Source organism: Pteropus vampyrus, unplaced genomic scaffold, assembly GCF_000151845.1.
Source record: "Pteropus vampyrus isolate Shadow unplaced genomic scaffold, Pvam_2.0 Scaffold49, whole genome shotgun sequence".
In the NCBI taxonomy this organism is placed as follows: domain Eukaryota; kingdom Metazoa; phylum Chordata; class Mammalia; order Chiroptera; family Pteropodidae; genus Pteropus; species Pteropus vampyrus.
In genome coordinates, this window is record NW_011888830.1 from 2,371,683 (window position 1) to 2,389,902 (window position 18,220).

Here is an 18,220-nt window from a genome sequence, read left to right on the forward strand (position 1 = left end):
GAACTGTATAGTCTATTCTCCCTGTAAATATTGTGAAAATTAAGCCCCAACTACTTACTTGAATAAGAGTAGGCTTCCCTGTGCCTCTAACTCCCTTTTTAAAAATCTTTATTTTTAAACATGGGCATCATGATTCTATAAAGGTTATAATCCTTTCCCCTAAACTCTCAAGGACTAAATCCTATAATTTCCCTTGTTACTGCCCTTCAAAATCTGGAAGAGATAAGCATATATAAAACTCAGACTCCAGCACAGACCAGTTTCTCAAACAGACCAAGTCTCCCAAAGCCGCTCTCTGTGGGAACAGAGACAGCTACTCTTAATTGTTGATGGACAGATATTTGTAACCCCTACCTGTCCTTCCTTTTTTCTCCGAAGAATACCATTTAGAAGTGACAGCTAAATCTCAGAGCATACCCCCAATGCCATTTCTGTTATATATAAACATTAAAGGTTATGCTTTGGAAATTAGTCTGAGAACTGGCAGTCTGGCACTGTTAATTTGTCAGCATTTAAAAGTTGAAGGTTTCCTATAAAAGCCCTACTTTTTTACCTTCTCTCAAAAAAAAAAAAAAAATTAGACATGACACTGGGTCCCTAGTTCTACCCTAACAATGGCCTGCAGCCTTTAAGAGGCATTCTCTGGTCAGCCAATAGCTGCTGTCCTGCCCGCTTTTATCTGCTTGCAATAGGCACTTCAGGATGGATTTTATATGAATACAATGAATTTGTACAAAACCTATACAAAGCGTTTGATAGCATATTTTTTTATTTTCCCAACGTAACTGAAACAGTTGTATTAAATAAAAGTTTATTGTCTACTGTTTACACTCATGTTGCTGCTATAAAGTACAATAATGTACACAGATTCCTAGCATGAATTTACTCATTGTTCACCCCCACTGAACTACAGACATTGCTTGAGAATTATATCTGCTTTAGGGATTAAAAAACAAAAAAAAACCCACGGAGGGCATAGTATCTGAAAGCATTCTCAAGTGACTTGGAATTCGAAGGCATAGCCAATACAGTAAAAACAGCACCGACTGTGCTGTCACTGGGAAGGAAGAAGAATGGAAAACAGGAACAGTGACTACAAGCAGTGCTTTCCAATGACAAGTCTGAAACTTGATCTTGCCCATCTGGGCTAAGTGTCTGCTTTGAGAAGGGACAAATAAAAGGGGAGAGACGGGGAGGGAGGGTTGGAACGTGGACACTGAGTTTAAAAAGTATAAAAAGTAATTATATCTAAAATATAGATTAGATATAAATGTTCCAGAACTCATGAAATAAGCCCCAAAATACTGAAAAGTGGCAATTTGAACTATGTTTATTTTTAAACAAGTGGGGGGAATACTGAGTGTTGTGAATGTTGTGTGCAAAACTGACCCCCGTCACCATCTCACCGTCACCCCTGAACATGGCAAGGCGGGTACACTGGTTTCCAGCATCACAGGCAACACTGCTTGTACGTTTTCTAACGAGTAATGTAAACTTTAGTTTTAAGGCAGCTGGTACTAATGCTGCACACAGGCTTAGCTTGGTGCCCATTCCAGAAACGGGGCAGTTAGCACTTGAAAACAAACTGAGGGGAGAAAAGGGGAACCTGTGTCATTTGACAAACACAATGTGTCAAAATGTTTTCCCTTTCACGCTAACAGAAGTATTGGAACATTTAGAAAAACAAAGCACCCATCCCGCCTACTTCAGCCTGCTCCTTAACAAATATTTCAAAATACTGATATATAATAGTGACTGCGAGCAGAATTCCAGTGCCAGAGCCAATGGCCCCGAGGAAGTCGGCCAGCACTGACAGGGCGCCAATGCACAACCCACCGAATGCAGCTGCAGTGGGGATATACCTAGAAGACAAAACCGAGTCAGGAGGGAATGATGAAAAGGAGACATGTCTTAATATGCTCAAATGTAATTAATCCAACAGAGAACAGCCTGGGGGTTGTCTGTAGGGACTTCCTGACTGAGAGAAACCAGTAAATAGCCGAGGCGATACATGATTTTGATGGCAGATTAGAATACTCAATGGAGATTTAGTATTAAGATGTTTAATGTCATTTTTAAATGGATAACCTTTAGCTCCCTCTTCTAGATAAAGAGTAAATTTCAAAATGATTTCTAAGCATCAAATTTATGTGACACGATTTGGACGATCCTCTTCCAACAGTAACTAAACCTTGGCTGCATGTCAGAATCACCTGGAGAACTGTTAAGAATGGGACTGTATTTATGTATTTAAAATACTCCAGAAAGAAAGAAAAAAAAGATTAGGGGAGATGGTAAATGAAACAAGAATGACAGAATGGTAACTACTGAAGCTGGACAGACTTAAGTACATGGAGATTCATTATCCTATTCTCTGCAATTTATGTTCCCAATAAAGTTTAAATAAAATAATGCCTTTCAACAAAAGATCATGAGACAATTGAATATCCACATATAAAAGGAATCTGGAACCCTATCCTACACCAAACAAAAATTGGTTCAAAGTGGATCACAGACTTAAAAAGTTATGAGCTGAGATGCCAAAGGGAAAACGAGTAAATCTTTGGGTTAGGCGATGCTTTGTTAGATACACCAAAAGCAGCACAAAGCATCCAAAGACAAAACAGATACACTGAAGTTCATTAAGATTAAAAACTGCATCAAAGGGCACTATCGAGAAAGTGAAAAGACAACTCACAGAATGAGACAAAATATTTGCAAATGATACCTGCCAAAGACACATATCCAAAATATTTTTAAAATCTTACAACTCAGTAACATAAAAAAAAAAAATTAAAAATGAGCAAAAGATCTGACTAGATATTTCTCCAAAGACAAAAATGGTTGATAAACACAAAAAGATGCTCAACATGAGCAGAGAAAAACAAATCAAAACCACAATGAGATATCACTTCATCCCTACCAGGTGGCTATAAACCAACAGCAAAAACTAGTGCTGGAGAGGATGTGCAGCAGTGGACCCTCACCCGTGGCTGGTGGGAATGTGGAATGGTACGGCCACTCTGCCAGACACTGGCAGTTTCTCAACATGTTAAACAGTTACAACATGACCCAGCAATTCCACTCTGAGTGAAATGAAAACACGTCCCCAAAACTTATACAAGTATGTTCATAGCAGCATTATTCATGATGGCCAAAAAGTGAAAACAACCCAAATTTCCATCAACTGATGAACAAAATGTGGTCTATACATAAAATGGAATGCTAGTCACAAATAATGGGTGGCCCCTGAAAACACTATGCTAAGTAAAAAGAGTTATTCACAAAAGATTACGTATCATATGATTCCATGTATATGCAATGTCCAGAACAGGCAAATCTACAGACACAGAAGGTAAAAAGTTGTCTAGGGTAGAGGGGATGGAAGAGCTGGGTAGGAATGAGAATAACAGGTATGAGATTTCTTTCTAGGTGATGAAAATGTTCTTAAAATTAGAGTAATAATTACTCCAAATATACTTAAAAAAAGGAAAACTAAACGATATACCCCAAATGAGCGTACTACATGGTGTGTGAATTACACCTCAATAAGGCTGTTACTGAAAACCAAACTGATGCCTAGGACCCACTAAGGCCAAATAAACCCCAGTTCCTGGAGGTAAAGATCAGTACTTTCTGAGCTCCCAGGTGATTTTATGTACAGCCAGCCAGCCAACAGTGAGAACCTCCTATCTACAACATTTTAACACTTAGCAGTGAAGAGAACGCAATTTCAATTAAAATAATTTCGGTGTCATTTTGATATAAAAACCAAATTCAGTTTAAGTTTTGGTCCTTTTGTGTGAAGTAGAAGAAAAATGCTTCAAATATGAACATAAATAAAGAATAATATCTGGCAATATATGAGGATTGAAAAACCGAGTCCATGTGTACATGTGTCCCCTCCCCCATCAAGGATTAAGTCCAATGACCTTACCTATTAAGCTCATGAACCATAGAGGTATCTCTGTGGCCCCTCATTACCATTTGCTGTTCTTTAAGCTGTTTAGCTACCTGCCAAGAGAAACACAAAACTTCTCACTGTTCTGTGTGAAGTGGTTTCCACATACTAACAAGTGAGGTACAAGAACCTTGAAGTAAACACACCCCATTAGACCTGAGGTGACTAGGCTACGATACTGCACAACCACCTTGCACATATTAAACCAGTGTTTCTCAGACTTTTATTAAGTTTCACATCCCTCAGGAAAAATTAAATACTAAGGAATAAGATTTTGTCAGGTAAGGCTGTGCACTGGAGGGTCGCAAAGCATTATTGTACAATCTATAAATGTTTCACTTCCAAGAACCAATTTTTAACCCCTGGTGGTGACATTATGTCATTAAGAATGTATGAATTAAAGTTTAAATTACAAAAGTGATTAAGAGTGTATTGATTACCACTTTGATTATAAATTTATAAATTATTTTCAAAAAAACCCAAATACTTACATCTTTAGCTGAGGAACCAGATACTTCTATCCACGTCTTAGAAAAGAATGCACATGACCCCAGCATGAAGATGATATAAACAACCACATGGACAGGATCCTCAAAGATGGCGCCCATGGACTCAGGAGGAGACAGGTAATAACACAGGCCTCCCACTGGGTAAGAGCGAGCAGGCCCTCCTCCACTAACGTCCTACAGAACAAGGAAGAAAAGGGTAAATGGCCAACCTAACTGGTCAAGCATACATTTTTATAACTTTTCAAACTCCTTTAAAATTATGAAAATATTTTAAGCTCAAAATGCTTATAGCTAATGGATGGCTCTATATAACTTATAGATTTGCTTTTGTATCCAATATCTTTACTCCTTAGAAATTATATAGTGGGCACCTCTTACATAAAGATTTGAATATATTAACAGAAGAGTGATTTTTAAAAACCAACATTATAACACATCTGTTAGGAGAATCTTCTCTTTCTGAAGTTAAGAATGTGATTACATTTATAGTCAAGGTCTGGCTACATTCAGAATATGACATTTTCTGAATTATATAAGCGTATGCAACATATTAAGACCCTTACATATGATTCTTTCATTTCAAAGTATTCTATTAAGAATGCAATCAATTGAAATGTTGACAGAAGTCTAACGACTCACTGCCAAAACTTATTCTTGTTTGTATAACAGTCTTTTAATAAACATTTATAATGCGATTTTTATCCATGCAAATATTTAAGAAATTTTCTAGTAACAGAAATGGGAACAGCATGTATTTGCTCATATTAGATAAAGGTTTTGGGATATAGGGTGTGTGAAAGCAATTTCAGGTTCAAATGATTAAAATACCTGATTTCCAAATTTAGAATTAAAATGATTTCTTTACTGTGCCCCTGGAAATACTATTTCCAAATCAAAAGCACTGTTTACAGACAAATTCAATTTCCCAATAATTCTCTCATGAAAAAGAATCTTAGTCAAGATCACAACACACGCTATACAACCATTCAATGCATTTATTACTTTGAAATTATCGTAAGAATTTATGCTGGACTATAAGCTCATGAGGGGAGAGAAAGATTCCTCCCCTCATCATGGGTAATTGAAGTTCTGTTACATCAATAAAAATGGAAGCAGAACTTCCTAATACATAGAAACAAACACAGGGAGGCAGCCAAAGTGAGGAGACAAATGAAAGAACAGGACAAAACTCCAAAAGAACTAAACAAAACAGAAGCAAGCAATCTACCAGATGCAGAGTTCAAAACACTCTGGATGGCTGAAAACTTCCCTAACCTGGCCAAGGAAATAGACATACAACCCCAGGAAGCTTAGAGAGTCCCAAATAAGATGACCCCAAAGAGGGCCGCATCAAGACACATCATTATTAAAATGTCAAAGGTGAAAGACAAAGAATCTTAAAAACCAACAACAGAAAAGCAGTTACCTACTGACAAGGGCGCTCCCATAAGGCTGCCAGGTGATTTCTCAACAGAAACTTGGCAGGCCAGAAAAGACTGGTGCAAAATATTCAAAGTGATGAAGAGCAAAAAACTATGATCAAGATTATGCTGCCCAGCAAGGCTACTGTTTAGAATTGAAAGAGGGATAAAGAGTTTCCCAGACAAGAAAAAGCTGAAGTTCATCACCACCAAACCAGTATTACAAGAAATGTTCAAGAGACTTCGAAAAGAAGAAAAAAAATTTTTTAATATGTATTACAAAGTATTACAAAGAAAAAAATTCTCCCTGACAAAGGCAAACACTAAATAAAAGCAGTGGATCAACCAACACTAAAGTAAGTACAAAGGTTAAAAGTCAAAAATGAGAAGATAATGTGTAATTACAACAGTAAATTAAGGAATACGCATAAACGCACACACAAGTAGTAAAAAATAATGACAAAAACATAAACATGAAAAAAGTGAGTAAAAATGATAGTGATTTCAGAATGTACATCGAACTTAAGTGACCATCACCTTAAAAACAGACTGCTATAAACATAGCTTGGTATATATGAAACATACGGAACAACAAACCAAACATCTACAAGAGATATTACAAGACACAAAGAGAAAGAACTACAAAAACAATCAGAAAATAATAAAATATCAATAACTACATGCCTATCAATAATTATATGTAAATGGATTAAATGCTCAAATCCAAACAAGAATGAATAAATAAGATGTGGTACATATATACCATGGAATATTACTCGACCATAAAAAAAAAAATGAAATCTTACCATGTAATAACAAGGACAGAGAGAGTATTATGCTAAGTGAAGTAAGTCAGACAGAGAAAGAAAAATACCATATGATCTCACTTATAGATGGAATCTAAAAAACAAAATAAATGAACAAACAAAACAGAAACAAATTCACAGATACAGAGAACAAACTGATAGTTGCCAAATGGGAGGTGAGGTTGGAAAGCTGGGTGAAAAATGTGAAGGGATTAAGAAGTACAAATTAGCATTTACAAAACAGTCACAGGGATGCAAAGTACGGCATAGGGAATATAGTCAATAATATTATAATAACTATATATGGAAATATATGGAATCACATGAGCACAAGGCTTATCAGGGGGATCACTTTGTAAATTATATAAATGTCTAATCACTATGCTGTACACCTAAAACTAATATAATATTAAATGTCAACTGTAATTGAAAAAAAATTTTAATGTAGAAAAAAGAAAAAGGAAAAGGAGTATTATAAAGGGAATGCTATTTCCTCCAACTAACATTCACTGTCTTATCCGTTTAACTTTCTAAAAAATGACCTTCAGTAAAAGCAGAAAGATATCAGTCACTATACCTTATAATGCAAAAGATAGCATATTAAGATAAATGCATAGAACTAAGCATCATATTTTAGGAGAATGACTAAAAAAATATAATATTCTTTAGTGGAATATAAATTCTAGAATTATGTACTCTGCAAAAGAACAAAGGATCTTAGCCTTTTTTAATTTATAGTTTAAAGGGGGAAAAATACTCCTTAGAAGACAGATTTTAAATCAATCAAAACTCAATCCTACAATAACACTTCAATAACAATGTGACTGGACTGCTTTGGAAGCAGCTATGATGAAGACGATCTATAAAAGGAAATCAGACTTTACTGGATTCTATTTCTAGCAACTCTGTTCTCTCTTCAGTCTAGTAATTACATACCTGTCTCCAGCCCAGTTAATCACAAACTATTATATTGCCATCTAGGCCATGAAATACAGGGGGAAACAGGAAAGGACGATTTCAGTATCCCATATATTATCAGCAAATAGCTTCTTTTAAAAAAACATTATTCTAGACAATGGAGGAATGAGATTACAAAACGGAATCATTTTCATGAGAGCAACCTGGATTTTAGCCTAGAAGATCATTCAAATGAGACGTGAAAATGATTCTGAGACAGTAAAACAAAAGTATATGGTCAATCTTAGTTTTACGACACTTATCAATTCTTCCAAAAAAAATTAGAAACTCTGCTAAAGGTAAGTGAATCTGAATATGTTATAGCAACTGCTTCAATTATGGCTCATATCCCTTTCAGTTAAAAATATAACCATGAAATGAAAATTACAATAAATTTAAACTTTCGGAATAAATAACAAAATACTCACCGCCCACTGTCCTAGTAAATTAACTAAAAAGTTGCCACTAAACCGAACAGATAGCATCTGGGAAATAACATACAGGTTTGACACCAAGGCTGACTGAAGAATAATGGGAATGTTCGAGGTATAGAAGAGCTTGATGGGATAGCTACTGTACTGTCCTCGATAGCGGGCCGACTTAATGGGCAAGTCAACACGAAATCCCTAAAAAGAGAAAATTAACAGTAAGAGGAACTGTATGTATCATGTAAAGAATACAAAGAGCCAAAACAGTAACAGCAGGAGTAAGGGAAGATAATGCTAACAAAACTGTCCCTTCCACACAGAGACATACAAATAGAAATTTGTTCCCATTTCATTTTCCTTCAATTTTTTTTATTTGTACCTCAGAGCCTAAAGAATGGAATTATTTGCTTGACTAAATGTGGAAAACACTGATTTATCAGATACTAACATTTCAAATGGCATTCTTCTTAAGAGAGAAAAAAAAACAGAAAACAAACAAAAAAAACCCCAAAAACGCATCCCACTTACTCCAGCAAAGAGAGTTTACTTACCTGGAAATATATAACAACAGCGAACACAAAAACGGTAGCAATGAGGTTCATGAGATTGGGTAAGTTCTGACGGTAGAAAGCCTCCCTTAAAGCTCGGACTTTGTCTGTCCTGGTGGCCAGTAAATGAAAGAGGGCTATGACTGCACCCTCAAACTCGGTACCTGATAAACAAGGGAGAATTAACTATAGACTTATCATCCAAAACTGTCCCAAAGGTCAAAACAAATAACCTTGAAACCCCAGTAAACAGCAGAAGACATGAGTCAAAATAATTCATCAAGGTTTACTTTCTGATATAGCCATGTGTGAAGCCACTATTAATATTTAGATCGCTGAGGAGGAAAAATGTATCGTTTTTAGCATAAATTGGAAGTTTTCTCAAGAGACTATTCTTGATGAAAACAGCCGAAGCAGAATAAACCAAAGCAAATATTTAGTTCATAATGCTTTGTCTCTCCTTCACTTTAGGGAAGAGAGAACTGGGGGTGGGGGAGGAGCAGCAGCAGCAAAGCAGAATAAAGAGGTCAGATTAAAAAGATGTGTTACTTTATCGAGGTTGCCTTTAAGTTTGTTTTACCAATAACATTAACAAACCATCGTTGCTATTTTCTTAAGGCTGGGCTCAGTTTAGATGTTAACCGACTAAGGGGAAAGACAGAATGAAATATTTCAAAATTTAGGTGCTATTACTAAGCCAAGTAGAATAGCTGTAAAAGTTATTAGTGCTCCCTAATGATACCAAAAAAATGTTTTTTCATCTGAAAGATATTAATCCACTACCTTTTGAGCCCCGTAGGAATGCTGAAATTGGTCAAATCAAAGACTCCTGCAGCAATGGCGTAAGCAAATAGTTATAAAAATGTTTGCAACCACTGAAATTTTAAACGAGCAGAGGCTAACATTTAGATTTTACTCTTTTTGAAGTAATATTTCATACTCCACAAATCTCTGCTCATTAACTCTTATTGTTCACTGGGACAGCAAACCAGGATGTCTCAGGCACGTACTGCTCCGTTACGTGTTACTTTTCAGCACACATCCAGCAACACTCGTGCAGTCACAGTCACTGTGCGATGTACCTCGGCCAGTGTTAATAGTAGTGGGACTAAAGGCCTTCCAGACAATGGTTTCACAGATGTTGGTGGCAATAAAGAGGGAAATACCAGACCCCAGGCCGTAACCCTTCTGTAGCAGCTCATCTAACAGCAGCACAATCAAACCAGCAACAAACAACTGTGGGGAAAGAAATGCAAGTAAGCGGAAGCAAGAAAAAACTCAAGAAAGGGGAAGACGAGCACCACTGACTACTTTCAAAGTATGGGCACTTGTAACATTCAAACCTAACTATTGTAGTATCACTATAATGACTCTGCATCTTTTAACCTGCTTTAGCTTAGTGAGAAGCCAATTCTGAAAATCAGAGGATTGGGAATATTGCTATACTATACGGCAGACATTTCAACTTTCAAAACAGACTTATACACCATCTAAAGTTTCCCTTACAATGTTAAATAAGACTTATTGGAAAACGCACTAGAACAAAAATGTTCAGTTGCAGAATTTATGACGGCAAGAAACGGAACATACCCCAAATACCTCCAAGTAAGTGAAGGCCAAATGAATTATGGTATAATAGTAAGAGGCGTCTGCAGCCACAAAAGGAAAAGTATGTGAACTATTTTAAAAGTATTATATATAATACTGCATGTTTTACATATGTATATAATACTTATGAAATAAGTTAAAAAGTGGAGCACAAATTAATATGTACACAGATTATAAAAATGTAAAAATGCACTCTATACACATAACGACAAAGACTAGATGTAAATTTGAAGACAGTTAAGAGTTCACCAGGTTAAGCTCATAATTTTTTTAAAAACGAAATCATTCTAACTTGGTTTTATGTGACATTGAAAATTCTTAATTTTCCTCTCAGAGAACACTTTTCTGTAAAAGCATCAATTAAAAATTGCCTTGCAAGCAACTCCTGGTCATGACTACTTTCCCTGTGCCTCAGCGACCTAGGGAAAGGAAATATGCTCTCCACCCACTACCTCACACCTGCCCCCACTTTAAAGACACCCCCCGCCGGGAGCTAGGAAATGCCACTTCCGATCCTCCCAGCTCTGAAGCAACCCCCCCACCTGCTCCCCACCACACATCATGACTTACTTGGTTTCCCAGATATCTCGGTTTCCCAGATATCTCGTTAGAAGAGAACAAATAAGCTACAGTACACTACTTTCTGCATGCCAGCTCACACAGGGTTTCTTTCCTTTAACTGTCATTTCAATACTTGTACAGAGCCTAACTTGTCTATTAGTCTTTCAATTGATTTTCAATGGACTGAAAAAAGGGTACCATTCTCAAGACTTCTAAGCAAGCTCATGAATCCTTTACTGTTTGAAAACCAAGTCTGACATGTTGACAAGATAAAAGAGAAGTTAATACTACTGAGATTTTATTTTGACCACAATTAAATAATAAGTAAATAAATAAGTACTTCCAGTCATACAGAAACACAAGCCCATACAGGGAATAATAGCTGTCCACAAACTATCAGCAAACCAAAAATTATTATCATGGGCTTCTGACTAAATGACTGATTAATGACCTGCCCAGAATCACCAGGGCAACTCTGAATCAGCTGTAATTCTCCAAAACACGTGTTCAGACCAATGTCCATCAGACTATACAGTGATTTGTGTATTGCTGTGAAAATCAAACTCATCCTTTTCCTAATTGGAGAAAAGAATTATAGAGAAACCTAAATAAGAAGTGGTTTCTATAATTAAAGAAATAAGATAAAAGAGAGTAAAAAGCATGCATGCCTATTAGAATAATGAGACACCAGGAAGTAACGGCATCTCACTGACTAGAACGGTGACAAGAACTAACTGCACGCTCTTGCAGAATGTACAGCATACATAACTCCCTAAGGTAGGTACAAAAATAACACCACATATTTCAACCCTGCACATGCATGTGAGTGCAAACACACAACTTAGTTTGACAAAACAATACTTACCTTCACTATTTGTCATGTACATTGATAGTTTCAATTCTTTTTTTTTTTTTAATTTTAATCAAGACCCACTACTTAGATTTCAAAACTCACTAGTTGAAAGACACTGACCATGTGAATGAAACAAGAATAATTAAAATGAGAAATACCTTACGTAATAACATGTAAACCATTTTTAAAATCTATGTTTCTGGATAAAAACACACTGATTCAATCATCTTTTCAGAGTATCCACATATTTTCAATGTTAACAATGCATTAAAAAGATGCAAATGTTAGATGTCCAGTGTTTAAATTAAGCAAACTTCTTTTCAAATGCCAATAAATAACTATTACATAACTTAAGTACAATCCATTCTTGTCAACTTCTCTAAATTATTTTTAAGGACTGTACAGTATAGAAATATCTACCAAAATTTACATACTTTTACTTAGTAGATGGATGATTATGAAGGCCTTTAAAAACTCCATTCATAAGTATCCATTTTAAAAAAAACCACAGAATACGTGTATGAGCATTTATATGGTATTTCACTGACTTGAAGATAGTTCTAATGCTGTTATTTTGTGTACCACTAGGAAAGAAAAATATACTGCCAATTAAGCTATGACACAACTTATTAAAAAGAAATTTTCTACTGATAAAAAAGGTTATTTTAGATTTAGATATCGCTGTTTATCGTCTAGCTTGCTTTCTGTGCCTTGTTTACACACAGTAACTTTTCATTTCAAAAACAAATCACAGCAGATTTTTCGAAGACATTTTAAATAGCACCAAAAGCCAAATACATGTTATGTCAACAATGCATATAACCAATTGATGATATAAACAGCTATGACCAGCTGACACACATATGCAGGCACTGACGACTATCACGACTGCCACCTGGCTGACAGCCACTGTACAACCGGATCAACTGTAAGAAAACATCCTGACTGAGAGGCATCAAAATGTGAAAAATGTGTATCTTAGAATCAATGAAATACAGCTGATCCATCATTCTTTATATTACAGAGCTATGAGGCCTTTAGAATAATTTTTAAATTTTCACAGCAACACAATTTATATATGTCACCTCAATAATCAAGATATTATAGTTAAATAAAATAATTCAAAAGTAAGTGAATATATCAATCACCTAAAGAATTGTTAGAAAAAAGGGATCAAACAGTTTTGTTATCTGCATACGAAAAACAGGATTCCTTACCTGAATAATGATAAGGAGACAGATTCCAGCACCCATTTCGGCAGGGTCCCCATACATGCCCGTCATGACGTATACAATGGCTTGCCCGATGGTAATGATCATACCAAATACTGACAAAAATTGGGGGAAAGGAGTACATGCTTACAACCAAAGACATAAAAGACTACAGAAAAACATCTTAACCACAAAATTCCCAAATTTGGAAAAGCTCTTTAATTGTATTAATGCTCACGTTTCTGGGCTCCATTGAATAAAGCTCTGTCTTTGGGTGTATCTCCAACTTCAATAATTTTGGCTCCAGCTAACAATTGCATAATCAAACCCGATGTTACAATTGGGGAGATACCCAATTCCATTAAAGTTCCTGTAAAAAAAGAGGAAAGAAGTAAATAACCTTAACTATACACAATGCAGATTACTTTAAAAGTGTCCTAGTCCTTAATTAGGTCTACTGAAACACACACTTAAAGATTAACAAGCAAATTCTCATTCCTTAAACATTAACTGCTAAAAAAAACCCCTCTCATTTATTAACACGACCTTGCAAGAATGCATTAAATAAAAATTACCATAAATATTATCATGATGTAAATTTCTATAAATTCTAAACTTGAAATGTTAAAAAAATCCTTTAAATCATCCAAGGTTTCAGTCCAAATCATTATTTTTAAAACTTTCACTAAACATTTAAATGTTTAAAATTTAAAATTACATACTAAGCTAATTAAAAAATAATATGTAAAAATACTGGTGACTCTTCTATTGCAAAATCTAAAATTGCATAAGAAGTCATCTAAAACAATGTTGTAGAATACTTAGTGGCATGAAAAATGTTCTTGACATCACACACAGAGGGAAAAAAATAGAAAATAGAAAAATATGGAAAAAATAGAAAACCCATAAAGGGGTTGAAAACCAAAGCTCTAGACAGTGCTAATCACTTTGTTTTCTATTGTACCTCTATATCTGCACATATTTCTATAATTAAAATAAACACATGGTTTTGTAATTATTTAAATGCTGGTCTCTTCTCCAGGCAATGAGTTTCTTTAATGAGTTGCCACATTTTCAGATCTATTTGATATCAGTACTGGTATGGAGTCAAAAGAAAGAATGCATACCTCTGTTGGATGCAAGAATAACTCTCATCCAGTAAAAAGGATCTGCAGAATCAGATGACATGATTCCAAATAGTGGTATCTATAATATTACATAAAAATTTTATAAAAATGCTTTAAAATTTGAAATTATTTTGTAATGCATTCACTTAATGTTTGCAATACTTAATTTTAAAAAACCACTAATTCTCAGGTTTTTTAGCAAAACAAAGATACTTTTAAGGTAAAGTTCTTTAATGAAACTAAAAATAACAGAAATCATTACTCATAACATTTGACTAGTAAACATTCTTATCAATATGGAGATTTGTTGCACAGTATGAATATAATTAACAATACTGAACTGTACACTTAAAAATGGTTAAGATGGCAAATTTTATGTGTTTTACCATGATTAAAAAAAAATACTACCAGTAAATTACAATACATACCTACGCAGTAACAGAATTTTGCAAAGCTATGGTTACTAATGACAGCCAAAGTCACACTCCAAACGTAAGACTGAGGATAATATAAACAGTGGAATATTATGCAGCCATTAAAAATGTGAAGATTGTAACAGCATGAGAAGTGCTTGTGTTGGAATATTAAGTATGAATCAGCGGTTCTCAATCTGGGGCAATTCTGCACTCCTCGGGGAACATTTGACAATATCTGAAGACATTTTCAGTTGTCACAACTTGAGGCAAGATGCTCCTGGCACCGAGAGGGTGGAGGTGAGGGATGCAGCTGAACATCCTACAGTGCATGGGACAGCCCTCCAAACAAAGACTTTCTCGGCCTTAAATTTACTGCCATTGCTAGGAAACCCTGGTATAAAAGGAAGGACATACAACTGTGTATATAAAGAAAAGTTCAACACTGTAAAAATATGTATAGAAAGTAACAAGGTATAAATATTTTTTAATATCCTAAACAGTGATATCTACAGGTGATGAGATTACGGTTGACTTTTCTTCTTTATTCTTTTCAGTATTTATCAAATTTTCTATAATGAGCACATATTACTTTTGAATGAAGGGGAATAAAAACTTTAACTTTGAATAATTCCTATTTTATGACCCATGTTTAGAGCACAGCACTGGGCCATACTTACTTTCTGACCTTGTGGGAATCAGACACAAAGAAAAAGACATTTACACTTTCAAAAACTTTCTCTTTATGAAGCTGATTGCTTTTTTTTTTAAGTTTTAAAAGATGCTGCCAGCAACTTTAAACAATCCATCTGGTCAACCTAAACCTTTGGACATCTGAGTTTATTAGCTGAAGAGCAAAACTGATGAGCCAAGAAGCATGGATATGCAGATACTCTTCTGCTAATGTGAGGGATGGAGAGGAAGGAAGTTATTGTAAAAAAATCAAATAACGCTATAGGATAGTCCGTATCACAATATTCCTCCAATCAGAAATAGGTCGATCAGTAAAATTATTTTCCTTATTTGCATCTAATAAAGACAGGCATTACCTCTGCAGTTAGATGCTATGTGGGATACTGAGCAAGAAAAAGTCTGCCAACCTCCCCGAAGTAATAATGTATTCCCTCCTCTCTTGTAGTCAACAGAATTAAACTCAGTTTCTAATTTTTATTCCTGTCAGTAAATTCCATAGCTACAGAATCATGCACAATAGTTAGATGGCAATAGGAGCTATTTCCTATGACTGTCACAGCTGCAGAGTCCCAGACTTCGCATTATATTACAAATAATAATCAATTTCAATTTGACAAATATAGTATAGTACTTCAGAGAAACAATAATTTCATGCTCTAATGGAAACCCTGAAGCAACCAGATGGACAAAGAGAAAATCAGCATGAGGGATTTCCAAAGGCAGTGGAAACTGACAACCAAGCAAGGTACTTCTTGGTTAAGATGGCAAGTTGTAATTAAGTTAGAGAATTCCTCCCCCTCATACACAAGAAAAAATATTTTTAACAACATGTAAAAAAGAAAAGCCAACAAGAATTTATGAATCTAAGGAAAGTGAAACAAAAATCCACAAGGCAGCCAAATAAGGAAAAGAATGATAAACTGAAAGCACCGGTGGTCACGGGGGGAGGGGGGCAACTGAGGACCGGAGGCTCCACACAAAGCTGCTCCCACCAGCGCAAAGGGAGGGCGACGGAACCGTCAGAATGCCCACTGCACTCCAGGTCCGGCCTGGAGGAGAGCAGGCTGCAGACACTGGTATCTGCCTCCCCTGGCTGGGAGGGGGAAGAAGGTGAGAAGGAATTATGACAGAAGTGGGCCATGAGGCCCTCTCATGGGACTGGCGATTACAGGCCTACAAAGTCGGCAATGGAACAAAGCCCTCCCCAGCCTCCACCCGGCACTGAAAGAAAATCAAAGGCGAGCGAGCAGGCAGAGTCCCAGCAGCATTTACGCACTTATCTCACCTTCCGCCATTCCCTGGAGCTAAAGAAAACGGGATAAATCCATAGACACCAAGCAAGCCCTTCCACTGGCTGGAAGGGGGAAATACACCTGCTCAAGGTTCAGTGGACAGAGACTCAATATACCACCCGCACTGGGCTGAACTGCCAAAGCAGAAGAAAGATAAAGATACACAGCTCGGCAACTATGTAAACATATTATGAGGGAAAAAAACATAAAATGCATAAATTTACTACATGAAAGTCATGAAAAATTCCATACTTAAAGCCCTTTACAGAAAAATGTTTGCTGACCGCTGGATTAGAAAATTCACTATTGTCAAGATAGTAATTCTCTCAAAATTGATCTATAAATTCAAAGCAATACAAATCATAATCCTAGCAGTCTTCCTTATAAAAATTGAAAAGCTGATTCTAAAATCTACATGGAAATATGAAGACCCTAGAATTTTGAAAAAGAACAAAGCTGGAGACTAGTACGATCTGATTATAGAACTTAGTATAAAGCTGCAGTAAACCAAACAATGTGGTTTACCGTAACGATGGACCTACAGACCAATGGAATAGAAGAGAGCACAGAAATCGATCCATCCTTACATGGTTACTTGATTTTCAATAAGGATGACAAGGTAAGAACAGCCTTTTCAACAACTGGCTATCCAAGCAGAAAAAAGTGAATCCCAAAGGTATCTCATGCCATATACAAAAATTAACTTGGAATAGATCATAGACCAAGACATACAAGCTAAAACTACAAAATATTTATAAGAACACTGGAGAAAATCTTCACGACCTTAGAATAGGGAAAAATTTCTTAGGAAACAAACCATGAGCCATCAAAGAAAAAGATAATCTGAACTTCATCAAAATTAAAAACTTCTGCTCTTCGGAAGATATTAAGAACATACACAGCTCGGCAACTTGCCTTTTCACAGCTGTGAAAAGGCAAGCCAGAGACTAGGAGGATTCATAATACATCTATCTGACAAAGGACTGTACACAGAAAATATTAAAATTACATATAATTCCATAATGGACAATAATCCAATTTTTTTGAAATGGGCAAAAGATTTGCAAAGACACTTTACAAAAGATAAACAAGTACCCAACAGATGCATTAAAAAGTTCCTCAATACCATTTACCAGGGCAATGCACATTAAAACCACACCCACTGGAGTTACTGATATTAAAGTCCTCGACAATCAAGAGCAGGAAAGGAGGCCGAGCAGCTGGAACTCCTAAACATGGCTGGTGGCAATATAAAACTGGACGACTGGTTGGAAAAGTCTGACAGTTTCTTATAAAGTTGAACACATGTTTACCATACAACCGAGCAATTCTACTCTTAGGTCTTCACATACAAATTGAAAACAAATATCCACAGAAAGCCTTGTTCGTGAATGTTCACGGCAACTTTGCTGTGGCCAGAATTTGGAAACAGCTCAAATGTCCAATAAGTGACCAGAGGAAAAAACTGTGGTGTAGGCATACAGTAAACATGACTCAGAAATAAAAAGGCATGACTCTCAAAAAGCTGACGACAAAGTAACACCGTATGATTCCATTTATATCAAACTCCAGAAAAGATGAATCAAACTACAGGAACAGAAAGCACATCAGTGGCTGTCTAGGACTGGAGGTGAGGGGAGGATTTACTGAGACAGGTTACAGGGAACTTGCTGGAGTGACAGAAATGTTCTATATACACTGAGGTAGGAGGTATGTGGGTGTGTAAGTTTGTCAAAACTTTTCAAAATGTACACTTAAAAATGAGTGTATTTTACCATACATAAAATAAAGCTGATTCTTTTTTAAATGGAGGGGAAGGGGGTTTCTAAGAC

General features: G+C 35.9%; 1 protein-coding gene across 5 annotated transcripts in view; it reads right to left on the reverse strand.

The window, feature by feature from the left end:
* Nucleotides 1-751: 751 nt before the first annotated feature.
* The window catches only part of SEC61A2 (Sec61 translocon alpha 2 subunit), a 23,630-nt gene continuing 6,161 nt past the window's right edge, over nt 752-18,220 (reverse strand). For 2 of the 5 annotated variants that reach the window (XM_011359618.2, XM_023530335.1), the window contains exons 4-12: nt 13,991-14,069; nt 13,102-13,233; nt 12,870-12,979; nt 9,713-9,866; nt 8,634-8,794; nt 8,083-8,280; nt 4,453-4,644; nt 3,938-4,014; nt 795-1,862 (exon numbers count right to left, since the gene is read on the reverse strand). In XM_011359618.2, the coding sequence (XP_011357920.1) occupies nt 1,676-1,862; nt 3,938-4,014; nt 4,453-4,644; nt 8,083-8,280; nt 8,634-8,794; nt 9,713-9,866; nt 12,870-12,979; nt 13,102-13,233; nt 13,991-14,069 (1,290 nt within the window). In that variant the 3' untranslated portion in view covers nt 795-1,675. Of the gene's footprint in view, nt 1,863-3,937; nt 4,015-4,452; nt 4,645-8,082; nt 8,281-8,633; nt 8,795-9,712; nt 9,867-12,869; nt 12,980-13,101; nt 13,234-13,990; nt 14,070-18,220 lie in introns of all 5 variants that reach the window. The other 3 variants (XM_023530337.1, XM_023530336.1, XM_011359617.2) reach the window with 2 other exon arrangements.